Raw genomic sequence first — 16,280 nt, 5'->3', positions numbered from 1 at the left:
GTACGACAGAGGGTGGAGTCATCAGCAAAGAGATAAAGAGGATTTTCCAGAGAGTCAGAGAGAACATTGATGAAAACCAAAAAACAACAGGGCCCAGAACGCTGCCTTGAGGACCTCCAGCCTGGACAGGAAGAGGGGATGGGAGAACTCCATTTAGGGCCACACGTTTGCTGTGACAGGAGAGGAAGTCTGCGAGCCATGAGTGGAGATGACCTTTGATACCATAGGAAGAGAGTTTGGTGAGCAGGGCAGGGTGCCAGACCAGAGCAGGGACATGTCAAAAGCATGTGATATGTCTAACGATATGGTTCTGATTTCATGTCTGGCATTGAGTACCTCCAACCATTGTTGGGAGAGCAGAAGCAGCATATCCAAGGTAGAGTGACCTGATCTGAAACCAAATTGATGATCGGAAATCAGGCCATTGGACAAGAGGAAGGATTTATTGTCTGAAGCGATGATGGATTCCATAACCTTGCTGATGATTGGGAGAAGGCTGCTTGGTCTGTAGTTGTGGGGATCTGTTTTTGCGCCTTTTTATGCAGGGCGGTAATGTTTGCTGATTTCCAAGCAGATGGCAGATGACCTTGAGCAAATGAGAGGGTGAATAAAACAGAGAGAGGGTGAGCAAGAGCAGAGGAGCAGGTTTTTAGGACACAGAGGCTGATGCCATCTGGACCGGTTGCAGAATATGAGTCGAGGTTTGACAGCAGACTCTCCACTTTGTCAGAAGAAAAGGACACAGAGTCCAGGGACAGTTGGGTGAGACTGTGTCAGGTGGGGACAGAAAGTGATGGGTTTCGGACACAATATGCAAACACAGAGTTTCGATGCAAACACAGAGTTTAGGCATTCAGCCTTTTCACGTGCAGTGTCAGCATTGCGGCCAATTTAGGTATGGGAGGTATGGAGGGGGAACATACACCAGTGACAGATTTGATTAGTAACAGTTACAAACACTTATCCAACCAAGATATTCTAGTTTTATATTTTAATTAATTTTATGAAATTTGTAGAATTTGTTTTTCACTCTATGACACAAAGGTCAAGCCTGGAGTGCATGCAACAGGCTGCAGCACATCTGGCAGTCTAACATTTCAAGATCTACCAAACTTGCATTCTTTGGAGCTTGCGTAGAGAACATTCTCTTATATGGATCAGAGACATGGACCACGAAGAAGGCCCTGCAGGACTGGCTCGATGGCACAAATACTCAGCTTCTTATGAGAGTTCAGAACATCAGCTGGCGGGAACACAGAACAAAAGCAGAGATCTACAGAGACATACAACCCATTTCTACATTGTAGCTCGTCGCAGAACACGTTTTGCTGGTCAATGTTTCCGCGCCAAAGACCAAATTATATCTGACGTGATCTGCTTGAGATTGCCTTGCCCAACCAGAGGAAGAAGACTACTGAACTACATCGACTGCGTAGCAAGGGATATCCAGCATGACATAGCGGACATGCTGACACTGATGATGGACAAAGACTCATGGCGCGGCATTGTAAACTCTATCTCAGATGCGTCCGCCGAGTAGTAGTAGTAGTAGTAGTAGTAGTTTTTCACTTGGAAGTTGTGGATTACAAGATGTAAATAAAGGTGGAAAAAGTCTTGATTTAATGCAATATAATACCAGGCACCAAACTATAAGACAACAAAAGGTGAAAGTTTTAAAAGGGGTGTAGAATTTCTATAGGCACTGTATTTGTGTATGTATGTATATGTATGTATTTGTGTGGGTGTGTGGGTGTGTGTGTGTGTGTGTGTGTGTGTGTGTGTGTGTGTGTGTGTGTGTGTGTGTGTGTGTGTGTGTGTGTGTGTTGTTATATCTGGCTTCCTTCTTGGGATTATGGTGCAGTAATTGGTCTATTTTCATTGAATTGTGTGACGTCACACAGAGCCCATTCCCAAGTGGTCTCAAAGATGTGAGGAGAAATAACCTTATGGATCGAAGAAGGGTGGATATAACCTCTCACCAAGCCCCAAAACATTTCACTGTGGCATTGATTTAAAAAAAAAACTCCATGATGAGATATTAAGTGTAATGTTTGGGCTAACCTATAATGATCTGTGGTGTCCGCAGGTTGGAGGATCAGTTACAGGGAATACCTTCCAACGCAGACTGCATATATTTCCAGAAACAGAAGGTGGTTTCTGCGTGAAACGACTTGGAGGTTCCTACCACAAAGTTCCGGGATTCCCTCGCTGTGTTATCACCGATCTTGTAATCAACTTTTTCATGGCTAAGACGGAACGGGTTCGCACTGTCGGCTTTGATCCACGGCTCAGCCGAATTGCACATACTGGTACAATGCAACCCACTATCTATCTGGTTTATGACTGGTGATGTAGCATCTTCATGTATGTGCAAAAATAGCAAATGTTTTATTTCTTTTTTTTTTTGTTTGTAATATGTAGAATGTCAACGTTGTGGTTTATTACCTCAAGGTGATAGCCATTTGCTTGACATCATCACTCTGGAAGCTTTCTTTAGAAGCCAATCCCACTGACACATTGCTACTTCATCTTACTATCTTCAAGATGAGAATCCTTAAGAGCATTGAACATTTCAGTAATTGTAGTGTTTATAAAGATTCCTTTTTGTGAGGTGTTCTTACACATGCACATAATCTTTTTTCTTTTTGTGTACATAGTCAAGGCTCGTGGAAGAGCTGGAACACAGAACGGATCAGGATACAACATAAAAGGAACAACTGGAGAAGGGGAATATGCCAACAGCAGGGTGAAGGGAAAAATATATGGAAATTGACAATCGAGGGATGCAGGTAATGATGAGGGGTAGAGGAGAATGCATAAGGTGGACAAGATGGATACAGAAGCAAAATTTTGGGAGGGTGGTGGGTGATTTCACAGGTGTAGATAAGATCAGGGTTTTGGTCGTGGGTTGAATTGAGATGGTGGTGAACAGTTGTCTTGAAGAGCTGGGGGGAATAATGAGATTGAAGAAAGTGTGGAAGTTAGTTGAAAAGGAAAAGAGGAACAAATGAGTGGAGGCAAGCAGTGGTTCTGGATGTTGGCAGTTTCACGAGGAGGGGTTTCTGGTGGACCACGTGCATCCTGCAGATACCTGGGGGTACAAAGCATGGAGAGTGCAAGGGTGCAAGACCAGAAAGGATGTGGAAGAAGACAGAGAGACCCCCGACCTGTCTGCGACAACGAAGGGATAGGTCATTAGACTCAACTTCATCACAAGAGATTCCAATGATCTTGAAAGCCTTGCTTTCCACAACATCAAGCTGAGCAAGATGTGATGCAGGAGAATCAACCCAGAAGGGAAAGCAGTACTCTAAGCTGTGAATGAATGCCTTGTCGGTGGATAGGAGCTCTGGTGTGCCAAGGAAAGACTTTGCACGACAGAGGATGCCCAGTCGGAGTCTAGCTTTGGTGAGCAACTTTGAAATGTGGCTTATCCAAGAGAGATCATGGCTGAGAGTGAGACCCAAGAGTTTGAGTGACTAAATCTCTTTGAGTGGGTTGCTGAGAAAGAATAGGTAGTGGATAAAAAAGATGGAAACGCCTGGGCAAATGTGGGACACCAAGTATAATGAAAGCAACGGCTTCCAAACAAGTGTGGCCCATGTGTTAATGAAGCATATAACATTCCAGCATGCTTTGGGTCATGGAAAAAATGCTTCACAGGCCTGGTTGCCTATAATTATGGCAAGCTTGGCTCCAAGAGGAGACATGAGACATAAGTGACTTTGAAAGAGGGGTGATTGTTGTGGCATGTTTGGCAGAAGCTTCAGTCACAAAGACAACTCATCTTTCTGATGTTTCATGAGCAACAGTCTTAGGTGATGTTGGCTTGGAACTCCAAGGGAAAGACATCATCAGCAAAGGGCAAAAGTTAGTGCCTTTTCCCTGTGCTTGTTCGCCACTCAGAGCCTGTTCGTCGCTCAGAGCCTGTCCGTCGTCATGCCCATCACATCATCATCCCTCTTCATCGTCCTGCTCATCATCTCCTCATTGCCTGCTTGCCCCCGCTACCACCAGAGCTGAGTCCCTGGTTTTGTCCCTTTCCCATTTGTGACTGAATCTGGTGTGTGGTGCCATATATTTTTATTCACATTGTATATAATTATTTATTATCGATTCCACATTCCCCTTTCTTCCCCACCACTACCCGTTGTCATATTCCTCTCATCGGGTCAATCCTCACCTTGGCACCGTGCCGGTGATTACCCACTATTGAATGAAGTAATCCCACTCAGCCACAAGCATGTTGAAAGGGATTGTTGTTTGCGTAATGGGAAATAAACCTTTGGTTTTAAAAGAGTTAAGGTTCTCGTGTTTCTCCCCACCACCCACTTTCACGTTGTCCACCATTAATTCAAAACGTCTCCACATGAGTTGAGCCATTTGGAACATCAGGGGATTTTATCCTCCCGCCGCAACAATCTGGACGTTAGTTGAGCCGTTGACGCTTGACATTGATTCAAGTTGTGACATGAATAGTAGTATAAAAATGTGTGATCTTGCTACCAGTGGTTGCCAAACAATGGGAATTTCTATTCACCAGGGGCACTTTGTTGAAATTGTGACATACAACAGCTTGCTCCAATTTTATTTGAAAAATAAATGATTTTATCTCTGTTGCAGAGTTCTTCATCGATGGGCTTGGCCACCTACAAATTGCCTCCTGTGATTATGTGAAAATCGGACATTCAAGGAACCTACAAGATTCCACATTGCAAAAGCAGTACAATTCCTTCCGAGAGGTTCACAACAATCCAGGTTTCAAAACCCAAGCCTTAAAAAATCTTGCATTTAAGAACAGACTGACATGCATGGCTTGGTGAACATTCAAGAATGAACTACAATGAACATCTTTCATCAACAAAACCTATATAATTGTGGTTTACTGTGATACATAACTTATTTTCATCTAAAATTTACAATGAACCGTATGTATAAACACAGACTGGACATGATCCAAAAACTAATTTTGTTCAGAATCAAAATGGGAGCAGGAAGAAAATGGATACCTCAAACTTTATCTTGCTCAGCAATTTACAGTAGGAATTTACATGGGAAAACACCTGTTCCCACAATCCCAAGAATGCCATTATGCTTACATGGTGTAAAAATGAATTATGCATGTGTGAATACCATATTTGAGTTATGGCTCCATTTTACAATCACAGTATATCACAAACAATTAATAGCAGTTAATCAAAAGATACACTCAATTTTGATTTCAAACGAGTATCAAAGGACATTGAACTTCACAAGGTCAATATTTTACTTCGGAACTATCCACCTCATGATTTCGGAACCTCTACTCACATAAGCCCGATGGACCACCTTGTGAAATAATCACAGGGACTGCCAAACGGTGCTGCCTTCGAACTCGCCAACACATTCCAATAAGTGCTTTAACCTGGTTAAGGCTTTTCAGAGCTCATTCTCGTGACTCGCATCTTTCCTTGAAGGATTAATGTGTGTCTTCTTCCACGCATAGTCAGTCTGGCATTTAAAAAAGCAAATTACGTTGGGTATGTTTCTCGGTTACTTTGCATGCATCATTTACTTAGTTGGGCATCAATCATTATGTGGGTGTAAATTGAATAAATGAATGAATTAATATTTGTCATTCAGGAAATTGTTATATTTCTTAAACTGCATTAGCAGATCCTTCATTGCAATTTCAATTTTTTTAACAGGTACAATGTAACATTAATTCAACTGGTGGTACTTACTTTAGTATTTTTGAGTGTATATCCGAAGGATCATGCTTCTGGATGGGTGATGCAAGATGATGGTACAAATACAACTTAGAATACCTCTAAAAAAATGTAAGAGGGTTATTGTTCATGGATTAGCAAATTAATTTTTCTTTCACAGCAATAAATATTCTAACTGCAAACATGTAAAGTTTATCATTAATGACCTAACTCCGTGAGTGTTGCACACCATGCAGAAACCTTCACGAGAAACAGAAACATCGGGGCAACACCTAGGATCGCTCACCTGGTCAGATCAGGTCAGGTGTGGGAGCATGCGCCGGAACAGCGCGTCGCTGCATCCCCTTCTGACAGTACTCCAGGGGCCTCCATCTGGCCATCCCAAAGGCAGAAGCCTGGCCCATCCCCATCTCGTTGAGATGCTGATCAATCTGCTGCAACCACGAGGCACGTGGTTGGCCCATTGCCCTCCTCCATTCACGAGGCCCCCTCGCTGAGAGAATCTGGTGAGCAGGATCAGCGTCAGGAAAACGAGCCACATGTTCATACAGCCGCAGCTGACACTCACGGACTATGCAAGTAACAAATCTCATTTGAGTCTCTCTCAGCAAACACTCGTTGGACACAAAGTCTGACCAGCAATAGCCAAGGATTCTCTGAAGAAACCTGATACCGAAGAGACCTCCATCTCATATCCCTGGTCAGAGTCCAAGTCTCACATCCATAGAGCAAGACTGGAAGTACCAAGGACCTGAAGACTCAGACTTTCTTCCCCCTGCACAGGTACCGGCAGTGTCACACCCCATTATCTAGTGAATCCATGACTCCCCAGGCCCGACCTAGACATCTGTTGACCTCTGGCTCACAGCCAGCAGAGACATGAATATCACTGCCAAGGTAAGTAAATCTCTCCACGACCTCAACATCCTCACCACAAACAGGTACAGACAGGATAGCAGCATCCAATATGTCATTGAAATATGTCTGGATCTCAGTTTTAACTCAGGAAACCTGTAATCCCAGCAGCTCCGACTCCTCATTTAGCACCTTGAGGGCCCCCAAAATGATATCTTGAGTCTCCGCAAAGATGACTGCATCATCTGCAAAATCAAGATCAGAGATCGTGATGTTCCCAAATGATGCAATGCAGCTTGATCTCTCTGACACCCTCCCCAGAAGCCAGTCCATAAAAGTGCTGAAAAGTGTGGGGGCCAGTACACACCCTTGACAAACTCCAGTAACAACTGGAAATAAGTCAGAGATGATATCACCACATCTCACAATACTCTCAGTACCAGAGTACAGTTCAGACATCAGATTGATCAGTTTTGGCTGCACCCCAAGAAGACCAAGAATCTTCCAGAGGGCATCCCGATTCACTGAATCGAACACTTTACAGAGATCAACATTGGCTGCAAGCAGCCCCTGTCAAAACTCTCATCTGCGTTCGGTGAGGACACGAAGAGCAAGGATACGGTCAATCGTTGACCTTCTTTCATGTAAAGCCCAATTGCTCTGGACGCTGGTGCTCAAGCAGATGGTGACGAACCCCATCAAGGATTTTTTATCCAAGCAAAATCCTTGCACGGCACTGAGAGCAGCATCACCTCTCGGTCGTTGTTGCAGTCTTGGCGATCACCCTTCCATTTCCAAAGAGGGACAACAAGACCCCTCTTCCAGTCAGTTGGGATGATGCCTGTGTTCCAGGCAGAGCACAGAACTGCATGCAACAACACGAGTGCAGCATTTCCACCGGCCTTGTGAAGTTCAGCATGGTGCCACAGATCCCAGGAGCTTTATCCCATTTCAACCGGTTCACCGCAACCGGTGTTTCCACAAGCGAAGGTGGACCACAGTTGATTGGAGGGTTAGCAATGGTGATAGCAACACCCCTGACATCCAACTCGACAGCTGGTGGATCAGCCTGGTACAGCTGCTCAAAGTAACCGGCCAGGCAGGCCTTTACTTCGGACTCCTCTGTCAAGAGCCTACCACCCTCTGCTCTAACTGCAGTGCGCCGAGGGATGGGCTCGGAGGACCGCAATGCACGAATTCCCTTGTAAGCAGGATGAGAATCGCTTGACCACAGGTGATGCTCTACCCCTTCACAGATTCCTCACACATAGGCCTTCTTGTCCACCCTTGGCACATGTGCAGTTTTACACCTCAGCTCCCTGAACAGCTCAGCTCTGCCATTCAGCCTGGTCCTGCGACTCTGGTCAATGGTATCCAGTGTCACTTGAGAGACAAAATTCTTCTTCGCCCTACGGTGAGTGCCAAGACATCGACCGGCAACATCAAGGATGGTGGTCTTGAAGGCATTGCACAACTCCTCAGGATCACCCAAAGCACCCAGACCCCCCCCCCCCACCCCCAAATCTCCACTCAGCCTGTTCACAAACTCCTTGGCTACCCTTTCATCCTTGAGCTTGCCAACATCAATCCTAGGCTGGGATGGTACCATTCTCCTGGATTTAAGCTGCAACTTCAGAGTTGCTACAACAAGCCTGTAATCAGTATTGAGGAACTGAGCACTCCATTAGACCCTGCAATTCTGGATCATCCTTCAGGGACCATCAACGAGCACATGGCCAATCTCCTTTGCCACCCTGCCAGCATTAGAATACCAAGTCCAGTGATGAGCCCGTGTGCACTGAAACCATAAACCAGCAACCCTAAGTACATGACTTGCAAATTCAAGGAACTTAGTGCTATTCTGGTTCAAATTTCTAAGCCCATGGGGACCAACACACATCTCATAACCATCGCTATCAGTTCCAGTCAATGCAATGAAATCCCCCAAGACGAGAAGAGTATCTCGCCTGGGGCAGTGATCAACCACAGACTCGAGCGTGGCATAGAATGCATCCTTCACGGTGAGATCACTCACCTCAGTCGGAGCATAAACAGAGACCAGGGAAATGACACCAAAGGAGTGACGAATCCTTCGTCTTATAATATGCTCGTTGACCGGTGTTGCCTCAATTATCATTGGAGTCAGCTTATTAGACACAGTTGCAGCAACTCTTTGAGCATGGTAACCATCAGAGCAACCACACTAATTGTAGGTGTAACCACCCACCATGATGTCGCTGCAATCCGGTCTCTGAACCTCAGAGATTGCTGCAATACCGTTGTCAAAACGATCGAGCTCAGATGATAACAGAGACCGGTGATCATCCTCGTTTAGGGAGAGGACATTCCAGGCACCCACCCGAAGGGACCGCCTCAGGTTAACCCAAGGAGACTGCCGTCCGGTGGACGACACCACAGCACCACGCTGACGCACACGACCGCAATCTGACCCGGGAATGTTACCCCGTGCTTTCCCTCCTATCATCAAATATTGGGGGTCCCGAAGGCTTTGCCCCAATCCCGTCATCCAGTGAGCTGCCCTGCGAAGAGCAGCTGCATAGGAGGTACTCCGACGGAGTGGGTTTGCAGATTTTTTTTAACGCTTTTGGTATGTTTTGCGGAATGAAGGGTTTTTATGGTGGCCGGGGTGCAAATCCTGCCGCCAACCTCCTAATAAACAGTAAACCAACTGCAGGACAACGTCCGCATACACAGTTGGGCACTAGATATGGATGGCCGTTGGCTCACAAGGAGCTCCTCCGCCCTTTGACAGGTTTTGTTTTTCATCCTGCTGGGTGTCCATATCATACACCCGACTCACCAAGAAACTTCGTGGGGGAGACAGTTCAGTCCGCCAACCCGACCATGGAAAAGGTTAGTACAGGTTTACGTGGTACCTGTAGCAAGTCATAGATCTAATCTGACCTGACCTCACTTGGTCGTGGCTGGATAAGCTAACCAGGGAACAATTGGTTGGCATGGATGACCCACAAAATGTATATTGGAGAAGAAAGAAAATACCTGTGGATTTTTTTTTATGCCATGAACAAACTTTGGTACATCACGGGTGATAAAGCTTGTGGTCAAGTTTCATCAAAATTGTTTGTGATTTTCGAGCACAAAACAAATACATATTTTGTGGAGCAACCCCCACATAAAATCCCTGAGATCCAAATTTTTTTAATGTCATGAACAAACTTTGGTACACAATGGATGATGAAGGTTGTGGTCAAGTTTCATAAGAATTATATGTGTAGTTTCTGAGAAGAAAGCAAATACCTATTTTGGGGGCAACCCCCGTCGACCCCTTTAGGGCCCGATTTTTTTTATGCCATGAACAAACTTTGGTACATACACGGTGATGAACGTTGTGGTAAAGTCTCATCAAAATCCTTTGTGTAGTTTCAGAGAAGAAGTTGAAAGTATTTCTGGACGGACAGACGGGTAGACGGACGGACGACGTGCCATCCCAAAAGCTCCCCGGAACGACGTTCCAGCTGATCTAAAAACGAAACGGAAAGTGGAATCGTTTCTTGCTTATTTAATCATCTATCTCTCAAATTTGATCCATCATATCAGATTATTCTCTTCAGCCCAGTCAAAAGTAGACCTCTACCAAAGTGATGTCATGCTATTCTAATGGGCGATGCAGATAGCAATTCAACCGTATCTAGCTGGACTTGCTCGGACATTGCCTTTACAGTGTAAAAATATATCTACGATCACAAAGTGATCGCCAAGGGAAAGCATAACCTCACTGTAGGAGGATTACCCTTGGCGATCGCCCACGACTTACCCTTATCCCGCAATTCAATGATGGCCATATTTTGTTCAGACCACCATATGACCATGCCCTTCGACATTTAGGGATAGAGTGTAGATTAAGAAAATGTGTCCCCATCTACAGTCTATCCATAAAACTCACATCACGAAAATCAGAGGAAAATTATTCAAGTTATGATCAAAAATGCGTTTTTTGTTAATTAGGTGACAATCCAAAAAAGTAGTTCAAGAACATGAATCAAATATCAGGTGCACAACCTCAGTGCAGATCCCCTATTATGATGCAAAAACATATTGGAAGGCCAAGCGGTCTTTGAGATTCCCCATTGGCAAAATTGAGTTATGATAAAAAACGTTTATTTTTTCAGACCACCATTTGACCTTGACCTTTAACTCGGTGTATGATGTAAATAAAGTGTTGTTGCGACTTGCTTGAGGCTAAAGAGGACAATTTAGTTCCGATTGGACAAACCTGTTTAGTTGTGGTGAAAAATGTTGAAATGTCTATAATTGGGTTATGACCTTACAAATTTGGTTCAAGGGGGAAAAAAAAACAGTTATGTAAACCCCGCATACTATTTATTTTCATTAATGGAGAAAAATATAATTCTGAAAGTCCCAGCCAGCTCAGAGATACAGCTCAGGACATTGGCAGAAAAAACAGAATCAAAACCTAAATGGTGGTTTAGTACTCCTCGGGGTGTAAGATCGGTACCTTCAATTTGGAAGGGCATGATGGAAATGAAGTGTAAATGCACCCTGCTCAAGGCTGTCAAGAGAGGGCAATTCTGTTCCGATTGAGGTTTGCCGAAACCTCAATCGAGTTTTGGAGAATAATGTTTACATATTTATAATTGGGTCATTAGCGAAAAAAAAAACAGGTCGAGGTCAAAAATTTAGGTCAACCCTGTGTACTTTCTCTTCACATTATTGATGCAAATTTTTATTTCGAAAGTCGAGCCGGCTTTCGGAGTTAAAGCTAGAGCTTGGAAATTGATACAGTTTGGAAACTTGGAGTGTTGAAATGTGCAGGAAGAAAATATATATTTATATACGTATATATGTGCAGTGTCTACCGGGCGTAGTGGCGTGCGCCTATAATCCGGCTACTCGGAGGCTTGGGTTGGAGGATCGCTTGAGGACGGGGGCTCTGCACTGGGCAGGGTGTAGAGCAGCCTGGAATCATGGCGAAACCCAAATCCTGATCCCTGTGTCGTAAGAGGCGACCAGGGTTGCGTCAGGAAGGGCATCCGGCGTAAAACCTGTGCCAAATCAGTATGCGGATCATAACGGATGATCCGCTGTGGCGACCCCTAACGGGAGCAGCCGAAAGATGAACAACATATGTGCAGTGTCTGTCACGTGTTGTCACTGAACTACTCCCTCAAACTTTTGTGAAATCGTACCAAACTTCATGGCTGCGCCTCACACTCCCGTGGGCATGTCATCAGGGATTTTTTTTTTTTTTAACTGTTTTGAATTTATTTATTTTTTCCAAACTTTAATCTTCAACTTAAATTGCTTAAGAACATGTATTATCATGAATATTACAAATAAGTTTGCAAAATAAATGTTTCAATTCTGCTTGGTGTAAATCATGACAACACGGCAACTCATGTACTTATCCTCAGTGAAAGCAAGCCAATCTCTCGAGCGAAGTGTGGTGAGGTGTTTTGAATTGCACAGTGGCAGTTGCTTTTTTTAATTACGTGGACATGAAGTGATTTTAATAACATGGCCGTTACATGGTGGTGAGGTGTTTTTAATAATGTGGCAGTAACGTGGTGCTGTGTTTTTTAATAATCTACATGCATAAAAATGAAAAGAACGGTGAAGCGGTAAAGTCGTGAGTCAGTCCAGGAAGCCATGAAAAAGATATGCCTATTAATCACATCCTCTTTGAATGTTAATTCCCCAAGACTCTGAAGGCCCAAAAGACCCTGAAGTCCCAAAAGTCAGTGCCGTCGAGTCTGGCATTTCACGCAGGCCAACTGGCAGGGACATCAAGCATCCATCAAACTTCTAGACTGGTCTCCCAACTCCACTTCCTATCTCCTTGAGATACCAATCAACCTGTTGCAACCATGATGCACGTGGTCGGCCCATTCGCCTCCTCCTCTCATTAGACTCCATCACTGAGAAAATCTGTTGAGCAGGATCAGTGTCAGGAAAACGAGCCACATGCCCATGCAGCCGCACCTGACGCTCACAGACTCTACAGGTAATAAATCTCATTTGAGCCTCACTCAGTAACTGCTCATTGGACACAAAGTCTGACCAGCGAGAGCGAAGGACTCTCCAAAGAGATATGGTACCGAAGAAGTTTATCTCAATCTCAGATCCCTGAGCAGAGTCCAAATCTCACATCCAGAGAGCGAAACTAGAAGCACCAAGGACATGAAGATTCGGACTTTCGTCTTGCACAGGTATTGACAGCGCCACACCCTATGATCCAGTGAATCCATGACTCCCAGGCCCGACCCAGACATCTGTTGACCTCTGGCTCACAGCCAGCAGAGACATGAATATCACTGCCAAGGTAAGTAAATCTCTCCATGACCTCAACATCCTCACCACAAACAGGTACAGACAGGATAGCAGCATCCAATATGTCAATGAAGGACTGGATCTTTGTTTTGACCCAGGAAACCCGTAATCCCAACGGTTTTGTCTTCTCATTCAGCACATCGAGGGCCCAAAAAAGATATCCAGTCTCCGCAAAGATGACCGCATCGTCTGCGAAATCAAGGTCAGATATCTCAACATTCCCAAACGATGCACCACAGCTTGATCTCTCCGACATCCTCCCCAGAATCCAGTCCATATAAGTACTGAAAAGTGTGGGGGCCAGCACACACCCTGAACAAACTCCAGTAACAACTGGAAATAAGTCAGAAATGGAATCACCACATCTCACAGCACTCTCAGTATTGTTCAGTCATCAGATTGATGAGCTTTGGTGGCACCCCACGAAGACCAAGAATCCTCCAGATGGCATCCTGATTCACTAAATCAAACTCTTTGCAGAGATCAACATTGTTTGCATGCAGCCCCTGCCAAAACTCTCGGCTCCCTTCGGTGAGGACCCGAAGAGCAAGGATGTGGTCAATCATTGACTTCTTTGGTGTAAAGCCTGACTGCTCTGGGTGCTGGTGCTTAAGCAGATGGTGGTGCACCCGATCAAGAATTATTCGACAAAAGACCCTGCCCAGCACTGAGAGCAGCGTCACCTCTCAGTCATTGTTGCAGTCCTGGCGAGCACCCTTCTCTTTCCAGAGAGGGACAACAAGACCCCTCTTCCAGTCAGTTGGGATGAAGCCTGTGTTCCAAGCAGAGCACAGAACTGCATGCAACGACATGAGTACAGCATTTCCACCAGTCTTGAGAAGTTCAGCATGAATGCCACAGATCACAGGAGCTTAAATCCATTTCGACCGATTCACCGGAGCCAGTGTTTGCACAAACAAAGGTGTATCACAGTTGATTGGAGGGTCAGCAATAGTGATAGTAACACCCGTGAGATCCAACTCAACAGCTGGTGGGTCAGCCTGGTACAGCCGCTCAAAGTAACTGGCCCAGCAGGTCTTCACTTCAAACTCCTCTGTCAAGAGCACACCATACACCGCTCTAACTGCAGTACACTGAGGGACAGGCATGGAAGAATGCAATGCACGAATTCCACTGCAAGCAGGACGAGAATCACTTGACCACAGGTGATGCTCTTCCCCCTCACAGATTCCTCACGCATAGGCCTCTTGTCGACCCTCAGTGCATGTCCACTTTTAAGCCTCAGTTCACCTCTGCCATTAAGCCTGGCCCTGCGACTCTGGTCAAGGGTATCCCATTTTCCCTTGAGGCACAAAATTATTCTTCACCTTATGGTGACTTTCAAGACATCCACCGGCAACATCAAGGATGGTAGTCTTGGAGGCACCCCACAACTCTTCAAGATTCCCCAAAGTACCCAGAACCCCCAAATCCCCACTCAGCCTATTCGCAAACTCCTCAGCTAACCTGTCATCCTTGAGCCTGCCAGCATCCAGCCTAGGCTGGGATGGTACCATTCTCCTGGATTTGAGCTGCAACTTCAGAGTTACTACAACAAGCCTGTGGTCGGTATTGAGGAACAGAGCACTCCGATAGACCATGTAGTTCTGGATCATCCTCCAGCGGTCTTTAACAAGCACGTTTTCAATATCCTTTGCCATGCCACCAGTGTTGAAATACCAAGTCCAGCGATGAACCTGTGGGTGCTGAAAACATGAACCAGCCACCTTAAGTCCACTGCCAATCCCACCTCCTTCAAATTCCATGTTTTCCTTCCTAAAAGTCCCTGTCGTACCATCTTGTTTACATCGTGTAACCTGCCCCATCCCTCCCCTTCCTGTCCCACAAATCTCTCGATTGTCTCTGTTCCCCACTATTTTGTGCTTCCCTCTCCCACCCCTCTTATGAGACATACGCAACCCCAATTCATATGTGCCTGGTGTTGGCTTAATGTTTTGGGTGGTGGGCTTGGGATCCTCGGATCTTGAGTTCAAATCCCACTCGGCTGTTGAATTAACACCAGGTGGGGTTGACTCTGCCTGTCATTCTTCCGAGGTTGGCAAAATGACTGCCAGCTTGCTGTTATCTTGTGTCGGAGTGGCAACCCGTCCAGGATTGTGTCCAATAGCCAAGAAAAGTGCTTAGGCAGCACCAATGCTCTGCACAGAGTATTGTCGCAACGGATGGATGGATGGATTCCTATGTAAAGGGATGAAGCTGCCCAGTTTTGATCCCCCATGCATGTACAAAACATTCGATATCAACAATCATTCACCGAGCCGAGAGGAAAACATGGATCATGCCATGCCGTGGAATGTCAGCCTCCATTTCACTCATCCTGGGCACCGAGGACAAGAAATGTAGCAACCTGTTTTTTTTTTTTTGTATACCTTGGTCGAGGCTCGTATGAGAGCTAACACACAACTCACAGCAAGGAGGCATGAGACAAGAGGGGCGGGAGTGGAAGGGACAAAACAGTGGGGAACAGACACATTAGGTGAACTGTGGAAGGGAGAGGGATGGGGATGGGACGGGGAACATGGCGAAGAGAAGATGGACATTACAGGGACTTTCAGGAAGGAAAGCAGGAGAATTGAAGGAAGTGGGCTTGGGTGGATTATCGGGGGTAGAAAAGATCGAGGATTTGGATGGGGGAAGATAAGAGGTTATGGTGAACAGCTGTTTTGAAAGCCTGGAGGGAAGAATGGGAAAGAATAGAGTGAGGAAGTTTATTCCAAAGGCGGGAAAAAAGAGGAATGAAAGAGTGAAGATGAGCAGTGATTCGTGATTTTGGTAGTTTTACCAGAAGGGGGTTGTTGGCGGACCTTGAGCGCCCTGTGGAAATGTGGTGGGGACAAATCGCAGAGAGAGCAGGGGGGGCAAGGCTGGAGAGGAGCCGGTAGAAGACAGAAAGACCACCGACCAACCTGCGGTGATTGAGTGAGAGGCCCAAAGACTCAGCTTCATTGTGGGAGATGCCGATGATCTTAAATGCCCTGGTTTCGACAGCGTGAAGCCGAGAAAGGTGGGAGGCAGGAGCACCAGCCCAGAGGGGAGAGCAGTACTCCATCAGGCTACGGACAAAAGCTTTGTAAGTGGTCAGGAGCTCAAGAGGGCCGAGGAAGGACTTTGCACGATGGAGGATTCCCAGTCGGCGACTGGCTTTTGAGGCGAGGTTGGAAATGTGACTTTCCCAGGAAAGGTCATGGCAGATAGTGAGACCCAGAAGCTTGAAAGAAAAGACTTCTTCCAGAGGATTGTTGAGAAAGTGGATGGGGGGTTTTGTAAACGGTCCTTTCGAAGAGACATAGTGAGAGTGTGAGATTTGTCTGGATTGAAAGACATGTCCACGTGTTGGACCAGTTTGTGATTTTATCCAGATCTGCA

General features: G+C 45.6%; 1 protein-coding gene and 1 long non-coding RNA gene across 2 annotated transcripts in view; one reads left to right on the top strand and one right to left on the bottom strand.

Annotated features, from left to right (window-relative positions):
- Positions 1 to 5,890, top strand: part of LOC147028011 (beta-1,4 N-acetylgalactosaminyltransferase 2-like) — an 81,257-nt gene extending 75,367 nt beyond the window's left edge. Inside the window, exons 9-10 of the mRNA XM_085877931.1 lie at positions 2,087 to 2,309; positions 4,624 to 5,890. Of these exons, the coding sequence (XP_085734057.1) occupies positions 2,087 to 2,309; positions 4,624 to 4,823 (423 nt within the window). The 3' untranslated portion in view covers positions 4,824 to 5,890. The remainder of the gene's footprint in view (positions 1 to 2,086; positions 2,310 to 4,623) is intronic.
- On the bottom strand, positions 1,720 to 15,861 carry LOC147028010 (uncharacterized). The gene is made up of 3 exons (XR_015057385.1): positions 9,919 to 15,861; positions 5,995 to 6,211; positions 1,720 to 5,809 (listed from the first exon to the last, which is right to left on the bottom strand). It is a non-coding gene; the product is annotated as an uncharacterized LOC147028010 (long non-coding RNA).
- Positions 15,862 to 16,280: the final 419 nt, after the last annotated feature.

The sequence above is a fragment of the Eptatretus burgeri genome, chromosome 4, assembly GCF_056783735.1.
Source record: "Eptatretus burgeri isolate ZD-2024b chromosome 4, Ebu_testis_v1, whole genome shotgun sequence".
In the NCBI taxonomy this organism is placed as follows: Eukaryota; Metazoa; Chordata; class Myxini; order Myxiniformes; family Myxinidae; genus Eptatretus; species Eptatretus burgeri.
Note: the sequence above shows the minus strand (reverse complement) of the source record. Positions and strands in the feature narration are given on the sequence as shown.